Source organism: Pelophylax lessonae (genome assembly GCF_965119305.1).
Source record: "Pelophylax lessonae genome assembly, chromosome: 7".
NCBI classification, from domain to species: domain Eukaryota; kingdom Metazoa; phylum Chordata; class Amphibia; order Anura; family Ranidae; genus Pelophylax; species Pelophylax lessonae.
The window spans coordinates 168568406-168591136 of record NC_138774.1 but is presented as its reverse complement, the minus strand read 5'-3'; the positions used below and the strand labels follow the sequence as shown (position 1 = coordinate 168591136).

Below are 22731 nucleotides of genomic sequence, written 5' to 3'. Positions count from 1 at the left end.
GAATATAAAAGATTCAAAAGTGCTAATTATATACCAACCTGACAAGTGCCAATCCATAAATTAGGGCAAGTTCTTGTTCCCCCATCCCTCCACTCACATCAAGAATCTTGCAGCGAACGAGGTCAGCAGTGCATGCCACAGCAACCGGTATACTGTTTCCATATCTATAAAGGAGAAAAAAAAAAAAAAAAGTTATACATACGTTTGGTCTAAATATATATATATATATATATATATTTTTTTTTTTTTTGGACACAGGCACAAATTTAGTTTTTTTTTTTCCCCCCAGGTATTTACCAACATATTCAAGCTATACTTCTATAATTGATATGGACAAAGTGCACACTCGGGTTTAATTTGGGGGTATGTACATCAAAATCTGAGGAAGGGTTTAGGAATTACAGCTCTTAATAGCCATCCCCCTTTTTTCAAGGGAACAAAATTAGACAATTGAATTGAATCAAAAGCAGTTTCATGACCAGATGTGTGCTACTCCTTTGTAATTTCTTCATCAATTAGGCAGGTAAAAGGTGTGCAGTGGATCCCAAGTGTGGTATTTGCATTTGGAATCTATTGCTGTGAACCCGCATTATGTGTTCAAAGGAGCTGTCCATGCAAGCGAAACAAGCCACTGTAAGGCTTCAAAACAACTAAATAAATCCATCAAAGATAGCAGCAACATTTGGAGTGGCCAAATCAACAGTTTGGTACATTCTGAGGAAAGCAGAATGCACTGGTAAGCTCAGCAACATAAAAAAAAGGACGTCCACGAAAGACAACAGTGGTGGATAATCGCATCCTCACTATGGTAAAGAAAAACCCATTAACATCCACTCTCCAGGAGGTGAGCGTATCATTGTCAAAGTATACAATCAAGAGCAGACTTCACGGAAGCAGATAGAGGGTTCACTACAAGGTGCAAACTATTCACAAGCCTGAAGAACAGAAAAGCTAGATAAGACTTTGCCAAAAAAACATCTAAAAAAGCCAGTTCTGGAAAAGCATTATTTTGACCGATGAAACTAAGATTAATCTGTACCAAAATGACATGAAGAAGAAAAAAAAAAAAAAAAGTGTGGAGAAGGCTTGGAACAGCTCAAGATCCAAAGCACACATCTGTAAAACATGGTGGAGGCAGTGTGATTGCATGTTCATGCATGGCTACCAATGTGTCATTGGTGTTTATTGATGGGACAGAAGCAGCCGGATGAATACTAGGGTCCTTTCACACGGGCTTTCCGCCCAGGGGACCGTTTTGCTCAGGGGGGATCGATCCGCCAATCCCCGCTGAGCAGGCAGATGACAGGTCCTTCTCCGCTTAAGGCGCAGAGAAAGTCCTGTCAGATCCCCGCTTTCCTTTATGGGAGATCGGATGAAAAACGGACTGTCTGTGTTTTCATCTGATCCTATCCCATCCTCCAGATGGATGGAAAATAGGGTTTCCATTAGGGCTGCAACTAACGATTATTTTCATTATCGATCAGTTGGCCGATTATTGCTTCGATTAATCGACTAATAAATCGGAAAAAAAAAAAAAAAAAAGAAGTTAGTGTATAATTTAGGTTAATATTCTTGAATATCTATATGCAGTGGTAAATATAAATATCCAGCTATATAGTTGGATATTTAATCCACTCTGAGAAAGATATATGCATTATTAGAGGTTTAAATGTGGTACATATGAGACTCGGGGATCAATATTTTTAAAAGACCAAAAACACAGATTTACAAAATTTTCAGACCAGATTGGTATAAAATATTCATGATAAGACTCCCTTATTAATAGGCAGGTAGCTTGATACAAGCTCCCTGCACCTGCTGTCACTTACGCTGTTCATACACAAACTAAATTTTTTTTTTTTTTTTTAGAAAATTTTTTAAAAAACATTCATCCTATTTTCTAACCATTAGTGGGGTCCATTCTGTGTTCGTTGTCAACCACAGTGACAGGAAAATTTGAAGGAGCAGAATAGAAAACTTCTCGATCAAACTAATCTTCAAATAGTGTATGTGGTTGTTCTATTCGTTTTAAAATTGAATGTTAAAAGTGGAATTTTCAAACAAAACTCGTCCATTCAACGAATATACAAATAATTTTTGTACAAATATAGATGCAAATATTTTTGTCTAAAAAATCCAATACATGTATGGGCAGCAAAAAAACATTAAGTAGTAGCAGCAAAAAAAAAAAAAAAAAAAAACAAATATCGCTACTGTAATATAATTATCATTTTGACTGTGAAACAGTGAAAGTATTATATCTTGTATCATGTGTATGTATGTAAAACAATATGCCCATAAGTCGGATGCAGGATATTTTTTAACTGGGAGTCAGACATGAAGCTATATGAAGAGTAGAGGCAGGAAAATAAAAAAAATTTATATTAAAAGTAGTACTAAAAGCTGAGACTTTTTCATGGATATAAGAATTTTAAATATAATGCACAATACTAGTAAACTTTTACTTTAAATGTAATTGTAATGCCTTATATCACCTCTAGTCTATCGGCCTCCACCTTCTCTGGGTTCAGATGCTCATCTTCCCTGCACAGAGCCCTTAAAGTGATTGTAAACGTTGGATTTTTTTTTTCCCCATTTTTAAACAATCTTGTCATACTTACCCTCTCTGTGTAATGATTTTGCACAGAGCAGCACTGATTCTCCTCTTCTGCCCCCCCCCCCCCCCCCACAGCAATTCTGGCCCCTCCTGCCTTTAAAGTGCCCCTAAAGAAAGCAGCAAGTTATAGTACTGTACAGAGTGTCCAATATAGCGAGGTACACACCTGCGCTACTGAAATTCTAGTGAAAGAGCCAGTTCTTTTGGAGGAATTTTATTTTTGAAATAAAAATTACATCTTTGTTTTGAAACTTTCAAATTCTTATATATGCATATCAGGCTTTGCCAAAGCACACACATCTAGGAAACTGACTGCGCCATACATTGGGATCCTTCTGGGTAATATTTTGGCTTGACCACGCTGCTGCAATATTCTATCTCCTTTGAGACATCTGAGCCTTCACTATATCCTATGACCTTGACATCCCTGTTCAACCTCTGGTGTGCAAATATCTGTATTCTTTTATCTGGCTCCTTGGTTTAGACAGGCGATTTTTATTTTTGGTATGTATAGGTCCTTCTATGGCTTTATTTAAAATCAGAACACTGTAAGATACAAAATATTCAACATGTTCATTCTACGTAGGTATTCTATGTAGGAAGCATTAAGTATATACAGAAAATCCTGGCGCTGTGGTACCGGTAGTCAGAAGACGGGGCTGGGACAATGAGGTCAGACAATGCCCAAAGGGGTCCACCATGAATTGTTAGTCCATGTCCGGGCTGCTGCCTACCCTAACCCAGATCCCAACTGAGAAGAGAAAGTAACAACAAAAAACGGGTATAATGGCGCTCCCAGACAAAATGGCACAATTTCCGAGCAGCATCCAAGTCATTTTTGTGCCATTTTGTCTGGGAGCGCCATTATACCCGTTTTTTGTTGTTACCATGTAGGAAGCATCTATCCCCTTAAAGCAGTTGTATCCTCACAACATAAAAAAAAACCTGCAAGACAAAGGCATAATGAGCTAGTATGAAATACTTACCTTAGAATGAAGCCCGGACAATGCTGAGGGAGCCGTCATGGTCCCTCGGCATCTCTTCTGGGTTCAGCGGTTCCGGCGCTGTGAGTGGCCAGAGCCGCAATGAGGTCACTCGTTTACTTTCCGGCAAGGAGCCGACAAAGAGCGCTGAAGGTCCACCTGACCTTCAGAGCGCATGCGCCGCTGCTGTCAGCGGCTGCATGCAGGGCGAATATCTCCTAAACCGTGTAGGTTAAGGAAAATATTCATTTTACCTACAGGTTAGCCTTATTATATGCTTGCCTGTTGGTAAAAGTTTAATGGCGGAGTATACTTCCGCTTTAATGATAGACCCCTGAAGAAGGGTATTTTTACCTGAAACTCATTGGGCCGTTTTTGGATTATACATGCTTCTTTCTTTCTCCTCCTCTCCCTCCTGCTGCTTTCAGCTGCCTAATGGAGAGCCATACAGGGAGATCAGTTCTTGTAACTGCCACCCCCCCCCCCCCCCCCAACCTTACACAGACCAGGGCTGTGGAGTCAGTAGATAAATGTTCCGACTCAGTTTTTTGAACTTCCAAATCCTCTGTATTAATATGCAAATGTATTTTATACATTCCTTGAAGGAAAGAAAGGCAACATGCATGTCATTACCACAGGACTACTGGCTACTCGCTTTCCTTTAGCAACTTCCATTTTGTCCAAGAAGGAACCAAAGTCTAATTCTTCGTTTAAAGAAGATGATCCTGAGTTACCACTATTGCTTAAAAGAACTTCATCCTGTGGAGGCATTTCAGGTCTTAATCCCTTCATGCGAACTGCTACATCATAGAGGGCCTTTCCCAGTAGCAGTCTGTTCACTGTTGAACAAAAGTCGGCTCATTGGGTCATCATAAATAGCCGCTAACAAGATTTAATTTTCCAGCAAAAGACTCTTTTCATCATTGAAGATGCAATGCCCTCAGCTATTAACCCTCCATTTTTGTTCAGGCGATATAACAGGCTCTTCCATTCCAAGAGGAATTTACCCAGGGTTAGATCGTCACATTGCAACCTCTTGGTGACAGTGAAGGGGTGAGAAAGAAAGTTCTCCAGCTCTTTTCTTTGTGTCCACTGGCTTTCAGTTAATGCAAGATTTTCATTGTCCATCTCTTCTATGAAGTCTTTAAGTGCAAGCAAACGCTTCACCATTAAATAGGTGCTTCCCCAGCGAGTTGTTTGATCCAAAAATGACTCCTTTTCCTGCACGTCTTTTCAAAATTGCATCGGTTTTCTGGGCCCTGGCTGCAACAGTTACTTGCCGTAATTTGCCAATTAGTGTAGCTGCATGGCGATCTTTTAATCCATCTCTTATGGCAAGTTGCAGTGTATGAACAGCACATTGCATATGATGAATAGTAGCAAGCTTCAATGCTGCTTCAACAAAGTTGTCTAAAAATTAAAGTTACTTACTGGTAACGTCTTTTCCAGTAGTCTTTCAGGACAGGCACTTCTGAGACAACCTGGCTCCTCCCTTCTTAGGAAACACCAGCCCAATTTATTGGATTTAAGCCTCCCTCCAGCTGGCTGCCTCAGTTCTTCAAGAGTACCTCCGGCCACTGGGGAGACACAAAGATATATCATACTAACCTCCACCCTCTGATCATCTTATATTCAGACCTTCTTCGGGTGGGTATTAGTGCTGTCCTGAAAGACTACTGGAAAAGACGTTACCAGTAAGTAACTTTAATTTTCCCTTATCGTCTTTCAGGACAGGCACTTCTGAGAGGATAAGAGAGTACTTACTTTCAGGGTGGGACTACCGCTTGCAGGACTTTTCGCCCAAAAGCCTGATCTTTAGCGGATAGTAGGTCCAGTCTGTAGTGTTTGGAAAAAGTTGTGTAGCTGGACCAAGTTGCTGCCCGACAGATCTGCTCCGGGGTAGCACCAGCTCTTTCCGCCTGCGAGGCCGCCATTGCTCTTGTAGAGTGCGCCTTAATACCCATAGGGACCTCCTTACCGGAAAGCCTATAAGCATCACTGATGATTAATCTTAGCCATCTGGCTATTGAGCGTCTGGACGCTTTAGTACCCTTCTTTGAACTATTAAATAAAACAAAAAAGGAGTCTGACTTCCTGAACTCCTTCGTGATGTTTAGGTATTGCAGAATGCATCTTCTGACATCTAAACTATGAAAACTAATTTCCTGTTCCCTCACAGGATCTGAACAAAACGTCGGTAGATCTCCTGGTCTCTATGGAACCTTGAGACTATCTTGGGTAGAAACGCTGGATCGGTTTTGAAAATAACCCGATCGGCAAAAATTTGTAAAAAAGGTGCTTTAATCGAAAGGGCCTCTAGCTCACTAACCCGCCTGGCGGTCGTGATTGCCACTAAAAAAAAACTTAAGTCTTGAGGGTTAAATTTCTCACTGAACAAGACTCCAATGGCTCAAATGGCTCTTTAATGAGAGCCTGCAACTAAGGACAAATCCCACATTGGAAATGGGAGATTTCCTGTTGGTCTTTGCCTATTCAGGGCTTTGAAAAAACGGATCACCCAGGGATCTTTTGCTAAAGGTATTTCCAGGAATACGCTAATGGCTGAAATTTGGCCTTTTAGGGTGCTGATGGCTAACCATTTGTTTGCCCCCTCTTGCAGGAACTCGAGTACTGACACTGTACTTCCTGCGTCTAAAGAGCTTGCTTTGCACCAGTTTCTAAAAAACTTCCAAGTTTTTAGGTAGATGCTCTGTCTTTTTTCCTGCTTCCTAGCAGAGTCTGCACCAGTTGGCCCGAGAAACCCTTGCTCCTTAACAGTTCTTCAGTATCCAAGCTGCAAGATTCCAATGTTGTGTCTGAGGACAGAGTACTGGGCCCTGGGAGAGGAGATCTTCTCTCACTGGTAACAACCAGGGGGGCTCTACCGCTAAGTGATTTAGGGTCGAGAACCACGGTCTCCTCGGCCAATGTGGTGCTATAAGTATTAGCGTCGTACTTTCCTCCTGAAACTTCCTCAAGACCGCTGGTATTAGCACTGGTGGGGGGGGGAAGGCATAGGATTTGGGGAACACCCAGGGTTGAGCTAGAGCATCCACCCCTAGAGCTCCGTCCCATCTGCTCAGGGAAAAATATTGAGGTGCCTTCGTGTTCTGCCGTGAGGCAAACAGGTCGATGTTTGGCATTCCCCATCTCTGGGTAATTCCATTGAACACCTCCTGATTTAGCGTCCAGTCTCCTTCTCTTACCGTCTTTCTGCTGAGAAAGTCGGCTAGTTGATTTAACTCTCCCTTGAGATGAACTGCCGAAAGAGAGAGAACTTGGATCTCGGCCCATTGCAAGATCTTCTTTGCCAGACCCCATAGGAGATTGCTTCTGGTTCCCCCCCCTGTCGGTTTAGATATGCCACCCCTGTGGCATTGTCTGACCGTACCTGGATTCGGTGACCCTGCAAGTCTTCCTGGAAGGCTCTGAGGGCTAGCTCTACCGCCCTCAATTCCCTCCAATTGGAGGATTGTTTTGCTTCCTCCAGTCCCCTGGGCTAGCTTGGATCCCAGATGGGCCCCCCAGCCTATGCCGCTTGCATCTGTGGTGATGATGGTGGAGGCTATCTGAACCCAACAGAGGCCTTGTGATAGATTTTCGGCTTTTCTCCACCACCACAGAGATCTTTTCACTGCGGTTGGGATTTGTATTAAGGTATCCAGGGAATCCTGGCTGCGGTCCCAAGCTTCCAGGATGAATAGTTGCAAGGGACGAAAATGCAGACCTGCCCACTGAACTGCTGGGATGACTGCTGTTAGTAACCCCAGTATAGACATGGATTGTCTGAGATCGCTTGGTTTGCTTGCAACTGTCCTACCGCCTTGTTTATCTTCTGCTTTTTGTCCGTGGGTAAGAAGATTTTTTGGACCCTGGAGTCTATCTCGTACCCCAATAACAATATCCTTTGTGTTGGTACTAAGGAGGATTTTTCTAGATTCAGTAACCAACCCAGGTCTTCCAGAATCCGTGTTGCATCCCGGAGATCCCTGGACAATTGTTCTTGGGAGTGGGCGAACAACAACAGGTCGTCTAGGTACGCGATGACCGACAAACCCTGTAGTCGCATAAATGCCAAGGTCTCTGCCATTACCTTCGTGAATATTCGGGGGGACGAGGAGAGGCCAAAAGGGAGGGCCTGAAATTGCCAGTGCTGAATGTCCTCCCCTGTTTTTACGGCTAACCTCAGGAACTTTTGGCTTTTCTCTGCAATGGGAATGTGCAGGTATGCATGCTTGAGATCTATCGAGGCCATATAACACTGTGGGGGAAGGATGGTTCTTATCGAATAGATAGAGTCCATCCTGAACTTCCTGTATCTGATTGAACGATTCAGGGGTTTTAGGTTTAAGATTAACCTGTAACTGCCTGAGGGCTTTATCACCACAAAGATGTGGGAGTAAAACCCTTCTCCCACTTCCCTTGCTGAAACTCTCCGAATGACGTTCTGTATTTTTAGTTCCTTGAGAGAGGAGAGTATGGCCCTGGACTTCTGTTCGCATTTTGGCAGATGGGCGATTAACATTCTGGCAGGAGGGGGGCTTGAGAACTCCAGCTGATAACCCTGTCTTATTATCTGCAGGATAAAGGGGCTGGAGGTGATCTCTTCCCACCAAGGGAGAAAGGTCCCCAGTCTTCCTCCCACAGTGGTGAGGTTGTCATTGAGACTTTTTGGGCTGTTCAGGAGGGCGAAAAATAGCCCCCCCGCGGCCCTTCCCTCTTTGACTCCAGGATTTTTTCTGTCCTTCAGATTTCCTTGGAGCCGAAAAATTTTTCTGGGGATAGGACTTTCTATTGAATCCCGTCTTTTTCCCCTGCTTAATTGGGAAGGATTTCTTTCGGTCTGCCGTGTGATCCAGGACTGTTTCCAATCCTGGACCAAATAAGCGGTCCCCTGTAAATGGGATCCCACACAATTTGGCTTTGGAACCCCCGTCTCCTTGCCAAGTTTTTAACCAGAGGGCTCTCCTAGCTGAATTGGTTAAGGCCGATGACCTGGCAGTCATGCGCACCGACTCTGCGGAGGCATCCGCTATGTATGCTACTCCCCGTAGTAACATGGGAAATGAGGATAATATGGTCTCCTTACCAGTATCAGCATCAATGTGTGCCTTTATCTGAGTTAGCCAATATTCCATGTTTCTGGCTACTACCGTAATTGCCATAGCAGGTTTAAGATTTCCTAGAGCTGAGTCCCAGGCTTTCTTCAGGAGGGAGTCTGCTCGCTTATCCATGGGATCAGGGAGTGACCCCATATCCTCGAAAGCCAAGTCCGTATGCCTGGAGACTCGCTAAAAGGCTGCGTCCAGTTTAGGTGATTTGTTCCAGACCGCCGAATCATCCTCAGAAAAAGGAAATCTTTTCAGAGCTCCTGAAAAGAAGGGTTTCCTTTCTGGGTCCTGCCACTCGCTCTTTATAGTGTCTACTAGGACTTCGTGTACTGGAAAAACCTTTTTCTTAGGTTTGCCCAGACCCGCGTACATCTGATCATGCAAGGATAATGTTTTCTTCTCTTCCTGGATTCCTAGAGTGGTGTGGATAGCCGCTATCAGGCCTTCCACCTCTTCTAGAGACAGTTTGTATCTAGAGGTCCTTTTGGATTCCCCATCCGACCCCTCTGCCTCAGATTCCCCTGGGGAATTGGGGGGTGTGCTATCGCACTCTTCCCCTTGATGTACAGAACCCGCGGGTGCCTCCCCACTTGTAGAGGGTAGTATCTGCGGTGTTGGAGCATTTTCCTGCCGTGCCGACTGGGGGGAACTCTGTGGAAGCTGGGTGTTAGCAAACAATTCCTTAAAGGATTGGAAAGTGCTAGCAAGCTCCTTGACAGAGGTGGCTAAATCTGCGTTTTGACTTTCCGTGTGTTCCTTAACTAAACTCTCCAGACATTCTTTGCATAAGGGTTTAGTCCAAGTTTCCCCCATATTCTCCTTGCAGGAAGGGCATCTCTTCTTGGAAACATGGGCTGGCTTTTTCTCAGAGGCTTTCTGTAATTTTAAATATAAAAGCATAGTTTAAATTCACTTCCTAATGCTCCCCAGTCTGCACAGCTTGCCCCACCAGAGGGTGTTGCTAGGGACGACCATCACCAAAAAGATCCCACAGTGTGACCCTCAGCCTCCCTAATCCCCTTTAAAGAGCCCTAAGGGAACAGAAAATGGAGCTGGTGGGAGAAGTAAGGGAGAACCACCCCAGGCCTCCTTACCTTATGGTGGCTGGTGCTGTTATCTCCCGGAGCGGTAACTGAGGTCTGTGCCTCCGACATGACTCCTGGAGTGGCTCTGTTTTCTCTTCCTGGCAGCTGTCCCCCAGCTTGCAGGACGCACCAGCCTTTTAAATCTGGCGCGCTCACCACCGCGACCCGGAAGTCGCGGTTTGCCGCCGGAAGTGACGTCCCCCGTCATCCGGCCCGGCTGCTCCATACTGCCGCAAGCGGGGGGCGGAATGCACCATGGCGGACGCTCTCCCCGAGCGTGGTGAGCGGGCCCCCCAGCCTGAAAACTCCGCTGAGCGAGGCTGTGGTGACAAAAATAATTTTCTGCGGCCGACAGGTAAGCGGGTCCCCCCGGTGCTGTCTTTCTTGGCCGCCTTCTGAGAGTACCTGACTCCCTCTAACTTCAGCCTCCTGGCTTCAGCTAAGGCTCCTCTTGGACGGTGTCTCCCCGCTGGAGGAAACACCAGATCTGAGGCAGCCAGCTGGAGGGAGGCTTAAATCCAATAAATTGGGGCGGTGTTTCCTAAGAAGGGAGGAGCCAGGTTCTCTCAGAAGTGCCTGTCCTGAAAGACGATAAGGGAAAAAATGTCAGCATTCTCTTCAGTTTCTAAACTTTCTCCAATACTTGCAGAGCTGTCTTCCTCTAACTCTAATATCGGTTTGTTACCTTCTTCATCTGCGTTCATCTTCTCAATTGTGCTCAACATGTTAGAAGCGTTATCTGTCACAACACATAAAATCTGTTCCTTTGTAATTTCAAAATCTTCTAGAACACCGTCCACTAACTTCTGAAGGTAATCACTGGTGTGATGTGCCTGAGTGTCCTTTAATCCGAGGGTCCGTGTTATTGTTTTGTTATTTTAACGCTTTACCACTGGTCACTGTGCTGCTACTATAGTGGCTCGTTATCGTCTGGCGACGTAGGTCTACGTCACCAGACTTTCCCCTCTCTCGGCGGCGCCGGAGGCTCGCTCCCGCTGTTTTCAGTTACAGCGGGAGTCGGGCCAGGGGAGATCGCCGTCGGATCTGAACCCTGGATCTGTCCCTGTGTCACACAGTCACCTCCCCCCCCCCCCCCCCACACGTTAGTAAGCACCAGGCATACATTAACCCCTCCCTCTCCAATAAAATTAACCCCTTCCCTGCCAGTGTCATTTTTACAGTAACAGTGCATATACAGGTCCTTTTCAAAAAATTAGCATATTGTGATAAAGTTCATTATTTTCTGTAATGTACTGATAAACATTAGACTTTCATATTTTTAGATTCATTACACACAACTGAAGTAGTGCAAGCCTTTTCTTGTTTTAATATTGATGATTTTGGCATACAGCTCATGAAAACCCAAAATTCCCATCTCAAAAAATAAGCATATTTCATCCGACCAATAAAAGAAAAGTGTTTTTAATACAAAAAAAGTCAACCTTCAAAAAATGATGTTCAGTTATGCACTCAATACTTGGTCGGGAATCCTTTTGCAGAAATGACTGCTTCAATGCGGAGTGGCATGGAGGCAATCAGCCTGTGGCACTACTGAGGTGTTATGGAGGCCCAGGATGCTTCGATAGCGGCCTTGAGCTCATCCAGAGTGTTGGGTCTTGCGTCTCTCAACTTTCTCTTCACAACATCCCACAGATTCTCTATGGGGTTCAGGTCAGGAGAGTTGGCAGGCCAATTGAGCACAGTAATACCATGGTCAGTAAACCATTTACCAGTGGTTTTGGCACTGTGAGCAGGTGCCAGGTCGTGCTGAAAAATGAAATCTTTCATCTCCATAAAGCTTTTCAGCAGATGGAAGCATTAAGTGCTCCAAAATCTCCTGATAGCTAGCGGCATTGACCCTGCCCTTGATAAAACACAGTGGACCAACACCAGCAGCTGACTGTGGGTACTTGACACTGGACTTCAGGCATTTTGGCATTTCCCTCTCCCCAGTCTTCCTCCAGACTCTGGCACCTTGATTTCCGAATGACATGCAAAATTTGCTTTCATCCGAAAAAAGTACTTTGGACCACTGAGCAACAGTCCAGTGCTGCTTCTCTGTAGCCCAGGTCAGGCGCTTCTGCCGCTGTTTCTGGTTCAAAAGTGGCTTGACCTGGGGAATGCGGCACCTGTAGCCCATTTCCTGCACACGCCTGTACACGGTGGCTCTAGATGTTTCTACTCCAGACTCAGTCCACTGCTTCCGCAGGTCCCCCAAGGTCTGGAATCGGTCCTTCTCCACAATCTTCCTCAGGGTCCGGTCACCTCTTCTCGTTGTGCAGCGTTTTCTGCCACATTTTTTCCTTCCCACAGACTTCCCACTGAGGTGCCTTGATACAGCACTCTGGGAACAGCCTATTCGTTCAGAAATTTCTTTCTGTGTCTTACCCTCTTGCTTGAGGGTGTCAATGATGGCCTTCTGGACAGCAGTCAGGTCGGCAGTCTTACCCATGATTGCGGTTTTGAGTAATGAACCAGGCTGGGAGTTTTTAAAAGCCTCAGGAATCTTTTGCAGGTGTTTAGAGTTAATTAGTTGATTCAGATGATTAGGTTAATAGCTCGTTTAGAGAACCTTTTCATGATATGCTAATTTTTTGAGATAGGAATTTTGGGTTTTCATGAGCTGTATGCCAAAATCATCAATATTTGAAAAAATAGAAGGCTTGCACTACTTCAGTTGTGTGTAATGAATCTAAAATATATGAAAGTCTAATGTTTATCAGTACATTACAGAAAATAATGAACTTTATCACAATATGCTCATTTTTTGAAAAGGACCTGTATATAGCACTGATTACTGCAGTAATGTCACTGGTACCCCCAAAAGTGTCAGTCAAGGGTCCGATCTGTCCGCCGCAATCCCGCAAAAAAAAAAAAAAAAAAACACCAAAAATGACATAAATCTTTCCCTTAGTTAGTAAACGCAATAACTTTTGCGCAAACCAATCAAAATACGCTTATTGTGATTTTTTTTACCAAACATGGGTAGCAGAAAACAAATTGATCAAAAATTAAAAAAAAAAATGGTTTTTACATCTTTTTTGGGGGGAATTTCATATATAAAAAAAAAAAAAAGTTAAAAATATTGTTATTTTTTCAAATTAAACGCTTTTCTTTTGTTTATAGCGCAAAAAGTAAAAATTGCACAGGTGATCAAATACCACCAAAAGAAAGCTCTGTTTGTGGGAAAAAAAGGACATAAATTTAGTTTGGGTACGGCGTCGCATGACCGCGCAATTGTCAGTTAAAGTCGCAAAGCGCCGAATCGCAAAAAGTGGCCCAGACGTAAGACAGCAAAATGCTCTAGTGGTAAAGTGGTTAATCCACAAATCTAACATTAATAGTAAAATAATTGACTCTGTGACGTGTGCATGCATCCATTTTAAGGAAGACAAAACGTCCTTTCAGAACTTTCTGTAGTTCTTCCTTTTTACATTTGGCCTCCTCAATTATCAATTATAAGTTTCCTTATACGAAGTCATTAATTAGAACTTTTTGTGAATTGGGACATTTAAACTTGCTTTTTTTTTTTTTTTTTTAATTCCAATCTAAATTTAGTAGGAGTTGGAGTATTGTTTGCCGACTCCAGGTACCCAAAATTTCCTCCAACTCCGACTCCACAGCCCTTCACAGAACGGAAGCCCACCTCCCCCCCTTTCCCAGGCTTCCTCACACAGAACGGAGCCCACCTCCCCCCCTTTCCCAGCCTACCTCACACAGAACGGAGCCCACCTCCCCCCCTTTCTCAGCCTACCTCACACAGAACGGAGCCCACCTCCCCCCCCCCTTTCTCAGCCTACCTCACACAGAACGGAGCCCACCTCCCCCCCCCCTTTCTCAGCCTACCTCACACAGAACGGAGCCCACCTCCCCCCCCCCTTTCTCAGCCTACCTCACACAGAACGGAGCCCAGCTCCCCCCCCCCCCTTTCTCAGCCTACCTCACACAGAACGGAGCCCAGCTCCCCCCTTTCTCAGCCTACCTCACACAGAACGGAGCCCACCTCCCCCCCCCCCTTTCTTAGCCTACCTCACACAGAACGGAGCCCACCTCCCCCCCTTTCTCAGCCTACCTCACACAGAACGGAGCCCCCCTCCCCCCTTTCCCCAGAACTGAGGCTAACCCCCAAACCCTTCTTCCTTACACAGAACAGAGGCTTCCTTCGTGACACTTCAACGCCCCCTCCCTATTTTTTTAATATACAGAACAAAATCTACCCCCACACACTTCTTTTCTTTACAGAGAACTGAGGCAACCCCTTATTTAAAACTGCAGTCAAGCCATCAGATAGTTTCAAATTAGTGGTCATGCTATCAGACAAGTTTTTCTTGTGTTGGAAATTGTAGACGGAAACATTATTTGACACAATAACCAGCAGATTGTAACCTACAAAATAATTATTACACAGATGTGTCATACACACCCCCCTCTACCATATCTTACAATATGGTGGGATTTTACTGTGGAAATTTAAAGATACAGAGCCCCAAATATTACCCCTTAGGCTACAAATTGACATTTTCGCAATACTTCAAAATGGATCAGAAATGAAATCTCCCATTGGACCAATACGTTTACAATGCAGATGTGCCATACACATCCCCCTCTACCATATCTTACAATACAGTGGGATTTTACTGTGGAAATTTAAAGATACAGAGCCCCAAATATCACCCCTTAGGCTACAAATTGACATTTTTTCAAAAATGTTTTAGGGAGAAAAATAAAATCTCCCATTGGACCAAAACGTTTACAATGCAGATGTGTCTTACACACCCCCCTCTACCATATCTTACAATATTGTGGGATTTTACTGTGGAAATTTAAAGATACAGACACCCAAATATCACCCCTTAGGCTACAAATTGATATTTTCGCAATACTTCAAAATGGATCAGATATGAAATCTCCCATTGGACCTGTAACTGACCGTTTCAGCAGACAAGGGGTTAAAATCCGTTTAGGCGTGTGACGAGACCAATCTCGCCCCTGGGCATTGGAGAAGCCTGGTTGCTCGCCTCCTGCAAGGTGACTATGGACCCTCTCATCAGCCCATGCTAAACGTAAACCCCATGGCAATTTGACTGTGTTTGTGGCATCAGAACGCTGTTTGGATATGTTGAGCGTTCAGATCCAGGCTATCTGGGGATGGGTTGAATGTGGGGGTTCTTTTCAGTAGACTGGGAGTTATGCATTTTTGTGTCTTTTTGTGTTTCTTTAACTATGTGGCTAATGGAGTCTTGCCTCCATCCTGGAAGCTAAACCTTATTCCTGTAAACTGTAAGGCACAGGAAGTGCACTCCTAATATGGTCATTCCAGGAAGTTCTGAGGAGACGGACTGTCTGAGGTGGCTCTCCATTCACCTATTGTCGGGTGTGCTAATGAACTTGCCTGCTGTCTGCTAAGAGATATATTGACACACCATTGTTCTGTGTCTGGCATTGTGTACATTGATTACCCCCTGGGGGCTTCTGTCTCCTTGCACCTGGCAGTCCTTCTGGTCAAGCTATCTGACCAATCACTGCTGACTCATTTTCAAGCCCTCATTTGCATGGCTGGAGAGGACCTTATTGGGAACTGCAGATACTGTGCAATTGACCAATGGGAAAGCGGTTGTTGGGGGAAGGATGTTCCAAATTCTGTATAAAAGTGTGCTGTGTTCTTCCAATAAATGTGGTTGCTCCTGTTTTACCCTCAACTCGGAGCTTTGTCTCGTTTTTGGAGGGGGATTTATTATACAGAAAGCCGTTCGACTGTTTGGGGCTCTCTTTGGATGATTATTCGTATGCTGGTGTGCTACAGGGGTAATTCGTACATGCTGCAAAGGTGGTACATCCACTAAACGGCGGTTTCATTCCTTTTTACGCTGAGGTTTGTAACAAGGCGATAATCCCCTTTTTACAGACAGGCACAGCTACTGTAACCTCACCAAACTCACGAATTGGATATAGGTGAATGCACCAAACTCCCGAACTGCATACAAGGGAATAAGGTAGCCCTCCAAACTCCCGAACTGGAACCTCACGAATTGCTGCTAGCAGACGAACAGGAAAAGCTCCCAAGCGGCTTACATTCCTGGCAGTCAGTCCCTATCAGCATACAGTGAATCCCCCCCAAGAACGAGATAAGGCTCCGTGTGGAGGGTCAAGCAGTGGTCTGTTTATTGAGGGCTACCTTCCCTTGTATTTATGCAGGTCTCCCACCTGGTGGACACTCCCCTAGGGGACCAATTGGAAGACTGTAACACAGGCAGACATGTATCACATTACAGACTCACAGAAGCAAAACATCCCCACAATGCATCCTGGCTTCCCCCCTTCTGCCCTGGAGACAATTGGAGAAGTAATTCAATTATCTCCCAGGACAAAGGCAAAACTCCATTATACACATGGGGACCCAAATACAGTAATATGCTTTAAAATACATAAAGTTACTTTTTATACATTAAACACAGACATGTAACATATCCCCAGATAGATTGGATTTGAGCGCTCAACATATCCAAACAGCGCTCAGATGCCACAAACACAGTCAAATCGCCATGGGGTTTACGTTTAGCATGGGCTGATGAGAGGGTCCATAGTTACATTGCAGGAGGCGAGCAACCAGGCTTCTCCAACGCCCAGTGGCGAGATTGGTCTCGTCACACTGATTTTTTTTCTACACTGCAAGCTTCCTGCTTCAGGGAGAAGCATGTAGCCTGAAAGATATGTACTCCATGCTTCTGTGCTGAAGGTGGTTCCCTGAAAAGGTATGTCTGAGGCACAAACAACATCAGAGTGTTTTGAACATCTCCTTTTTTGATGCTTCACATAAAGAATCAGGTTATACTTATCTGCTGCCGCCTGTTCAGTGGTGTTGCACAGAGCAGCCCTGATCCTCCTCTTCACAGGTCCCTTTCCACCCCGCTGGGCACTTCCCTCCTGTCGAGTGCCCCCACAGCAGGCAGCTTTCTATGGAGGCACCTGAGCTGAGGCTAAGTTCCCTGTGTCCATTCAGACACTGAGCTGTGACCTGGCCCTGCCAACTCTCTCTCATGATTGTACCTTTAAGTTTCCACAGTAAAAATCCCACCGTATTGTAAGATATCATAGAAGGGGTTGTGTATGACACATCTGCATTGTAAACGTATTGGTCCAATGGGAGATTTCCTTTCTGACGCATTTCAAAGTATTGCGAAAATGTCAGTTTGTAGTCAATGGGTTGATATTTGTGGCTCTGTATCTTTAAATCTCCAAAGTAAAATCCCACCATATTGTGAGATATGGTAGAGGGGGGGGGTGTATGACATTTCTGCATTGTAAACGTATTGGTCCAATGGGAGATTATATTTTTCTCCCATTTAACATTTTTGAAAAAATGTCAATTTGTAGCCTAAGGGGTGATATTTGGGGCTCTGTATCTTTAAATTTCCACAGTAAAATCCCACCATATTGTAAGATATGGTAGAGGGGGGTGTGTATGACACATCTGCATTGTAAACGTATTGGTCCAATGGGAGATTTCATGTCTGATCCATTTTGAAATATTGCGAAAATGGCAGTTTGTAGCCTAAGGGGTGATATTTGGAGCTCTGTATCTTTAAATTTCCACAGTAAAATCCCACCGTATTGTAAGATATGGTAGAGGGGGGTGTGTATGACACATCTGCATTGTAAACGTATTGGTCCAATGGGAGATTTCATATCAGATCCATTTTGAAATATTGCGAAAATGGCAGTTTGTAGCCTAGGGGGTGATATTTGGGTGTCTGTATCTTTAAATCTCCAAAGTAAAATCCCACCGTATTGTGAGATATGGTACAGGGGGGGGGGGGGTGTATGACACATCTGCATTGTAAACGTATTGGTCCAATGGGAGATTTCATGTCTGATCCATTTTGAAGTATTGCGAAAATGTCAATTTGCAGTCAATGGATTGATATTTGGGTGTCTGTATCTTTAAATTTCCACAGTAAAATCCCACCGTATTGTAAGATATGGTAGCGGGGGGTGTGTATGACACATATGCATTGTAAATGTATTGGTCCAATGGGAGATTTCATGTCTGATCCATTTTGAAGTATTGCAAAATGTCAATTTGTAGCCTAAGGGGTGATATTTGGGTGTCTGTATCTTTAAATTTCCAGAGGTAAAATCCCCCCATATAGTAAGATATGGTAGAGGGGGGTGTGTATGACACATCTGTGTAATAATTTATTTTGTAGGTTACAATCTGCTGTGTATTGTGTCAAATAATATTTCCGTCTACAATTTCCAACACACAAAAAAACTTGTCTGATAGCATGACCACTAATTTGGAACTGTCTGATGGCTTGACTGCAGTTATTTAAATAGAGCGGGGGCTTCTTTCTCATGCAACCCCTCTTCCTTACACAGAACAGAAGCTATTCTCCCCCCTTAGAACAAAAGGTTGACCTGCTTTTCCAGGCAGATAGCTGGTTTAGAGCATCCTGCTGAAGCTTGATGTCCCGGCTGTACAGATACTCCAAAACCTGCTCCCATTCCGCCTTGCTGATCCATGCGACTACCTGCCGCTTCCCCGCCATCTTCAAGCGGCTACGCAGGCAGACCAATTCTACCAATCAGCGAGCTCCTTTTCTTTACAGTGGTGTAACAATAAACAGCGCCGCCCGGGAACAAAACGACTAAACTTTGGTTCCCATGAAGTATAAGACTCATTCATTCTCTGGTCCATGCATTTATTTACGTTCATTTTCCCTCACATACACAACACAGCACTTATCACCTGATATAGATTCTGATTTAATACTGAGCAACACAAACGTTATCCACAACCGCACAGTCATGAGATTGCACTGTTTACAACAAATTGTCAACAAACCAAGCGCACCCTTTGCTTCTATTGCAGTGACACAGTTTCCTTTTTAACCACTTTAACCTCCAGAAGGTTTTGCCCCCTTCATGACCAGGGCATTGTTTTCTATTTAGCGTTGTGCTACTTTAACTGGCAGCTACGCGGTCATACAACACTGTACCCAAACAAGAACTTTTTTTAGTGGCACACAATTGTTTTTTTTTTAAATATAAATTAAAAAAAGAGTAAAAATTACAGGAAAAAAATAAAATTCTACCTCTGATAAGAAAATTCAAATTTCTTCATAAATTTAGGCCAAAATGTATTCTGCTACAAAAAAAAAAAAAAAAAAAAAAGAACCCCAAGAAGTGTATAGTATTTGGTTTGTGCCAAAATAAACAAAAAAAAGTTATAGCGTCTACAAACATGGAAGTTACACAGCTATGACACTGTACTGGTAATGGCAGTAATCAACGACTAATAGTGGGACTGTAAGGCTCCGTTCACATTATAGCGTATGGATCACGGGCAGAACCGCCGCGGTTCCGCCCGCGATCGGGAGATTATTGCAAATCGCGGGACGCCTGTGCGTTGCCCGTTGATTTGCAATAGACCCCCAAACGCTGAGCGATGTTGCCGCGATTTCCGCCTGCCGAATCGCGGTAACATCGCGCAAAAAAAATCGCGGGACGCAATACGATCCAAAGAAGCTCTTGTACTTTTTTGGTCGTATTGCGTCCCGCGATTTTTTTTTGCGCGATGTTACCACGACGTGGCAACATCGCTCAGCGTTTGGGGGTCTATTGCAAATCAACGGGCAACGCACAGGCGTCCCGCGATTTGCAATAATCTCCCGATCGCGGGCGGAACCGCGGCGGTTCTGCCCGTGATCCATACGCTATAATGTGAACGGAGCCTAAGAGTGTGGTAGGCAATCTGGCGCTGGCTGGGAGGTACACTGATGCTGACATCAATAGTGACACTAAGTGCTGGTTCACACTAACGCGGCACTACTTTGGGGGCGACCTGTGAAGTCGTGTTCACTGCGACTTCGGCGCGCCTTGCACGGACTTCATAAAATGAATGTCTATGCAAGTCGCTCCAGGTTGCCCCAAAGTAGTACAGGAACCTTTGTGACTTGTGTCGCTCCTATTAGAACGGTTCCTGTAGCACACAATGGACTGCGACAGACCGCGACTTGTCAGGCTGACCAGTCGCCTGACAAGTCGCGGTAGTGTGAATGGACACTTATACAGTGAGCAGTGCTAATACATACTTGCCAACTGTCCCTTTTTTCTTGGGACAGTCCCTGCAAATAGGAGCCTGTCCCAGGTAATTTATATTGTCCCTGGAAGCGCCTGTTTATCGGGCTGCCCATAAATGTTACACAGAAGTAGTGCAGCTGAATGGGAGACTTATTCCAACTCTGCTACTGTGGTCTTAAGTTTAAAATTCCCTTTTTAATTTCCTGTAATTCTCTCTATATTGAGTAGACTCTATAATCTGATAAATAGGCGAGATTATTTTATGCAGAGCTTCAGGGAAGTGGATGTGGTAATTGATAGCTGTGCTGCAAAGTGTCCCTGGAAATTTTTTTGAAATGTTGGCAACTATGCTAATACTAACACTGCCACTGTACTAATCACACTGGCTGGGAAGGGGCGATCAAAGGGTGAACTGTGTGCCTCACAATGTGTAATGTGTATAACATGTGCTGCTTTTACTTTACTTTATGTCCCTGTTTTTTCCTCCCTGCAACAGATAGATTGATGTTCCTTGTACACAGAACAATACAAAAAGTGGTCACTTCCCCCACCTATAACCGGTCTTAACAGTAAGGAGCACTGGAAGGGCAAACGCATGTCAAAAAAAGCCAAGGAATTTCACGTCACTACTTACCAACCAGCCAGCGACCAACCAAATAAACCTGTCTAACAGTATGCGTTAAAAGCAGGGGTTTAGTTGCACACATTTGCAAATACATGCGTAAGCTGCAGGCACTGGCAAGGCACCCTGATATCCTTGTACACAGAGCCTGGGGGTAAGGCCACAATGTACCGCAGCTGCCACCCACTCACAGAGCAACTAATCATTGTTACTAACTGAGATGGGAGAGCCCGGGAAAGGTGGTGGCAGGGGCAAATCCCTTCTGCCACCAGTAGAAGTGATCCTAGTGGCTGTACAGCTCTACATAAAAGAGTATCACCGGCTAAAAATGTTGTTACTGAGATGATGCCTGCAGGTGTATACATTCTGGAGCCTCAGGCCTTAGGTTCCTGGATCTGTTTCCCCAGGAGACGGGGTGTGATGTCCTCTGAAGATAAAAAGATGGCCACAACCCGTCTATGCAGAAATCTTCCTCTTCCCTACTCTCCCCTTCCCCTGTCTCTAGTGGTAAAGACTGACATCTAGTCACTATTAGCCTTGGAGAAACGGCCTGAGTGAGTCATGAATCTGATGCTGAGATATACAAGCTGCTTCCTTGAGTGGTAAGAGGTGGTTACTATGCCAGGTCTTTAATGGGCCAGTTTATCTTTCCGGGCAGATCTAGTAATCTGGGCGACTGCTTACAGACAATATATGGCTGGCATTTCCACTGATTAGCTAGCTTATGCTTCCTGAGGACACCCAGATTCCTCAGCAACACTTAATCCTCTGGTTGCAAGTCCTATACTCTCACTCTCAGATCAAAGTTTTTTTTTTGTTTTGCTGACCTCACATGTTTGAAGCTGCCTGAGCCTGGCCATATGCCATCTTCAGATTCTTTCAAACAATTTAGCCCCTGTGGGATGTCACAGACCCCTGGTCTAGGGACTTGCAGAATGACAGGTCAACCGCTAGCCAGGCCTCTCCTGAACATGAGCGGGGCGGGGCGGGGCGTAGCCTTCGACAGTGACATCATCATGCATGGCTGTGATTCCAAGTGGCATGCAAATTGCGCTGCTAATAGCTGGTAGGCTATTCCATTTCCCAAACTCTCTAAAATGATAAGTGCAAACTTATCTTAATAAAATTGTGCAAGTTTATTGGGTATTGCACCATGGAGTTTTCGATTTCCTATATATTCAACTTCTGATCCTGGCTGTCACAATTCACTGAACTGATACATTCGGCCATTCAATAGCAGGAGTAAGGAGCGTTAATTGTGGAAGTATTGAGTATTGTTTGGCCTTGGCGCTTGTTGCTGGTGGTACCAGTAAGAGTGTATGGCCTTTATGTGAAGCATTTGGCTCTGGTAAGCAGCCTGTGTGTGCACTTGGTGGGTGAAGGTGCACTGAAATAAATGTCAAGAGGCAGCAGTAGATTTACTTTTTACAGATGATCAGTAAATTCACTTTATAATAAGAAGTTTTAATTTCTTTACAGCATGGACACTTAAATCGCACTTAGCAACTTTATTTATTTAGGTTTTTTTTGCACAAATGAGTTTTTACTGTATTTATGACATTCATTTATTTATCATAATATATATTTATTTATCAGCACTGGTTTAAACTTTCCAAAATATTGTTGGCATTTACATCAATTTAAAGGGTTAGCGCACCTAATCAAGTTTTTTATTGTTTTTTGTGTGTTGTATTTAAACAGATTCTTAGAGTGCTGCTTTGCTTTAAAGCCACTTTTATCTTTTTTTATATACTTGGAGCCAGTTTACTTCACACTAAGCGCAGAGGCTTTATGTACAACCTTGTATACATGTGGCTGAGGGGTTGGGAATGCCCTGCCCTCAGATGATTGCCCAGTACATGCAGTGTTCCCTCAGTACCAGGCATAGGCCCCATCAGTTCAAGAGGGGGGCTCTGGAAGCTGACAAGCAGGGGAAAGTGGATTGTGGACAGGGTGGGTACGATTGGGGGGGGGGGGGTGTGTAAGTACTGAAACTGATTCTCCTGCAGCAGCTGAAAGCCTGCTTCTCCCTCCTCTCCCTCCCAGCAGTTTTTAGCTGCTGCAGGGGCATCCACAGGGGGATCAGTTGCAGTAATTCTTCCCCTCCACCTGTTCATTCCCCCTTCCTGTTAATTCATCTGCAGTGTGGCTGAGGCTGAAGAGAATGGATTGGGGTTCTATGCCCTGTGCAGACCCCTAATACTTCACCAAACATTTTTGAAATAAAATT

General features: G+C 44.4%; 1 protein-coding gene across 1 annotated transcript in view; it reads right to left on the bottom strand.

Annotated features, from left to right (window-relative positions):
• Positions 1 to 18394, bottom strand: part of LAS1L (LAS1 like ribosome biogenesis factor) — a 109292-nt gene extending 90898 nt beyond the window's left edge. Inside the window, exons 1-2 of the mRNA XM_082263603.1 lie at positions 18215 to 18394; positions 39 to 164 (exon numbers count right to left, since the gene is read on the bottom strand). Coding sequence (XP_082119729.1) covers positions 39 to 164; positions 18215 to 18345 — 257 coding nt within the window. The 5' untranslated portion in view covers positions 18346 to 18394. The remainder of the gene's footprint in view (positions 1 to 38; positions 165 to 18214) is intronic.
• Positions 18395 to 22731: the final 4337 nt, after the last annotated feature.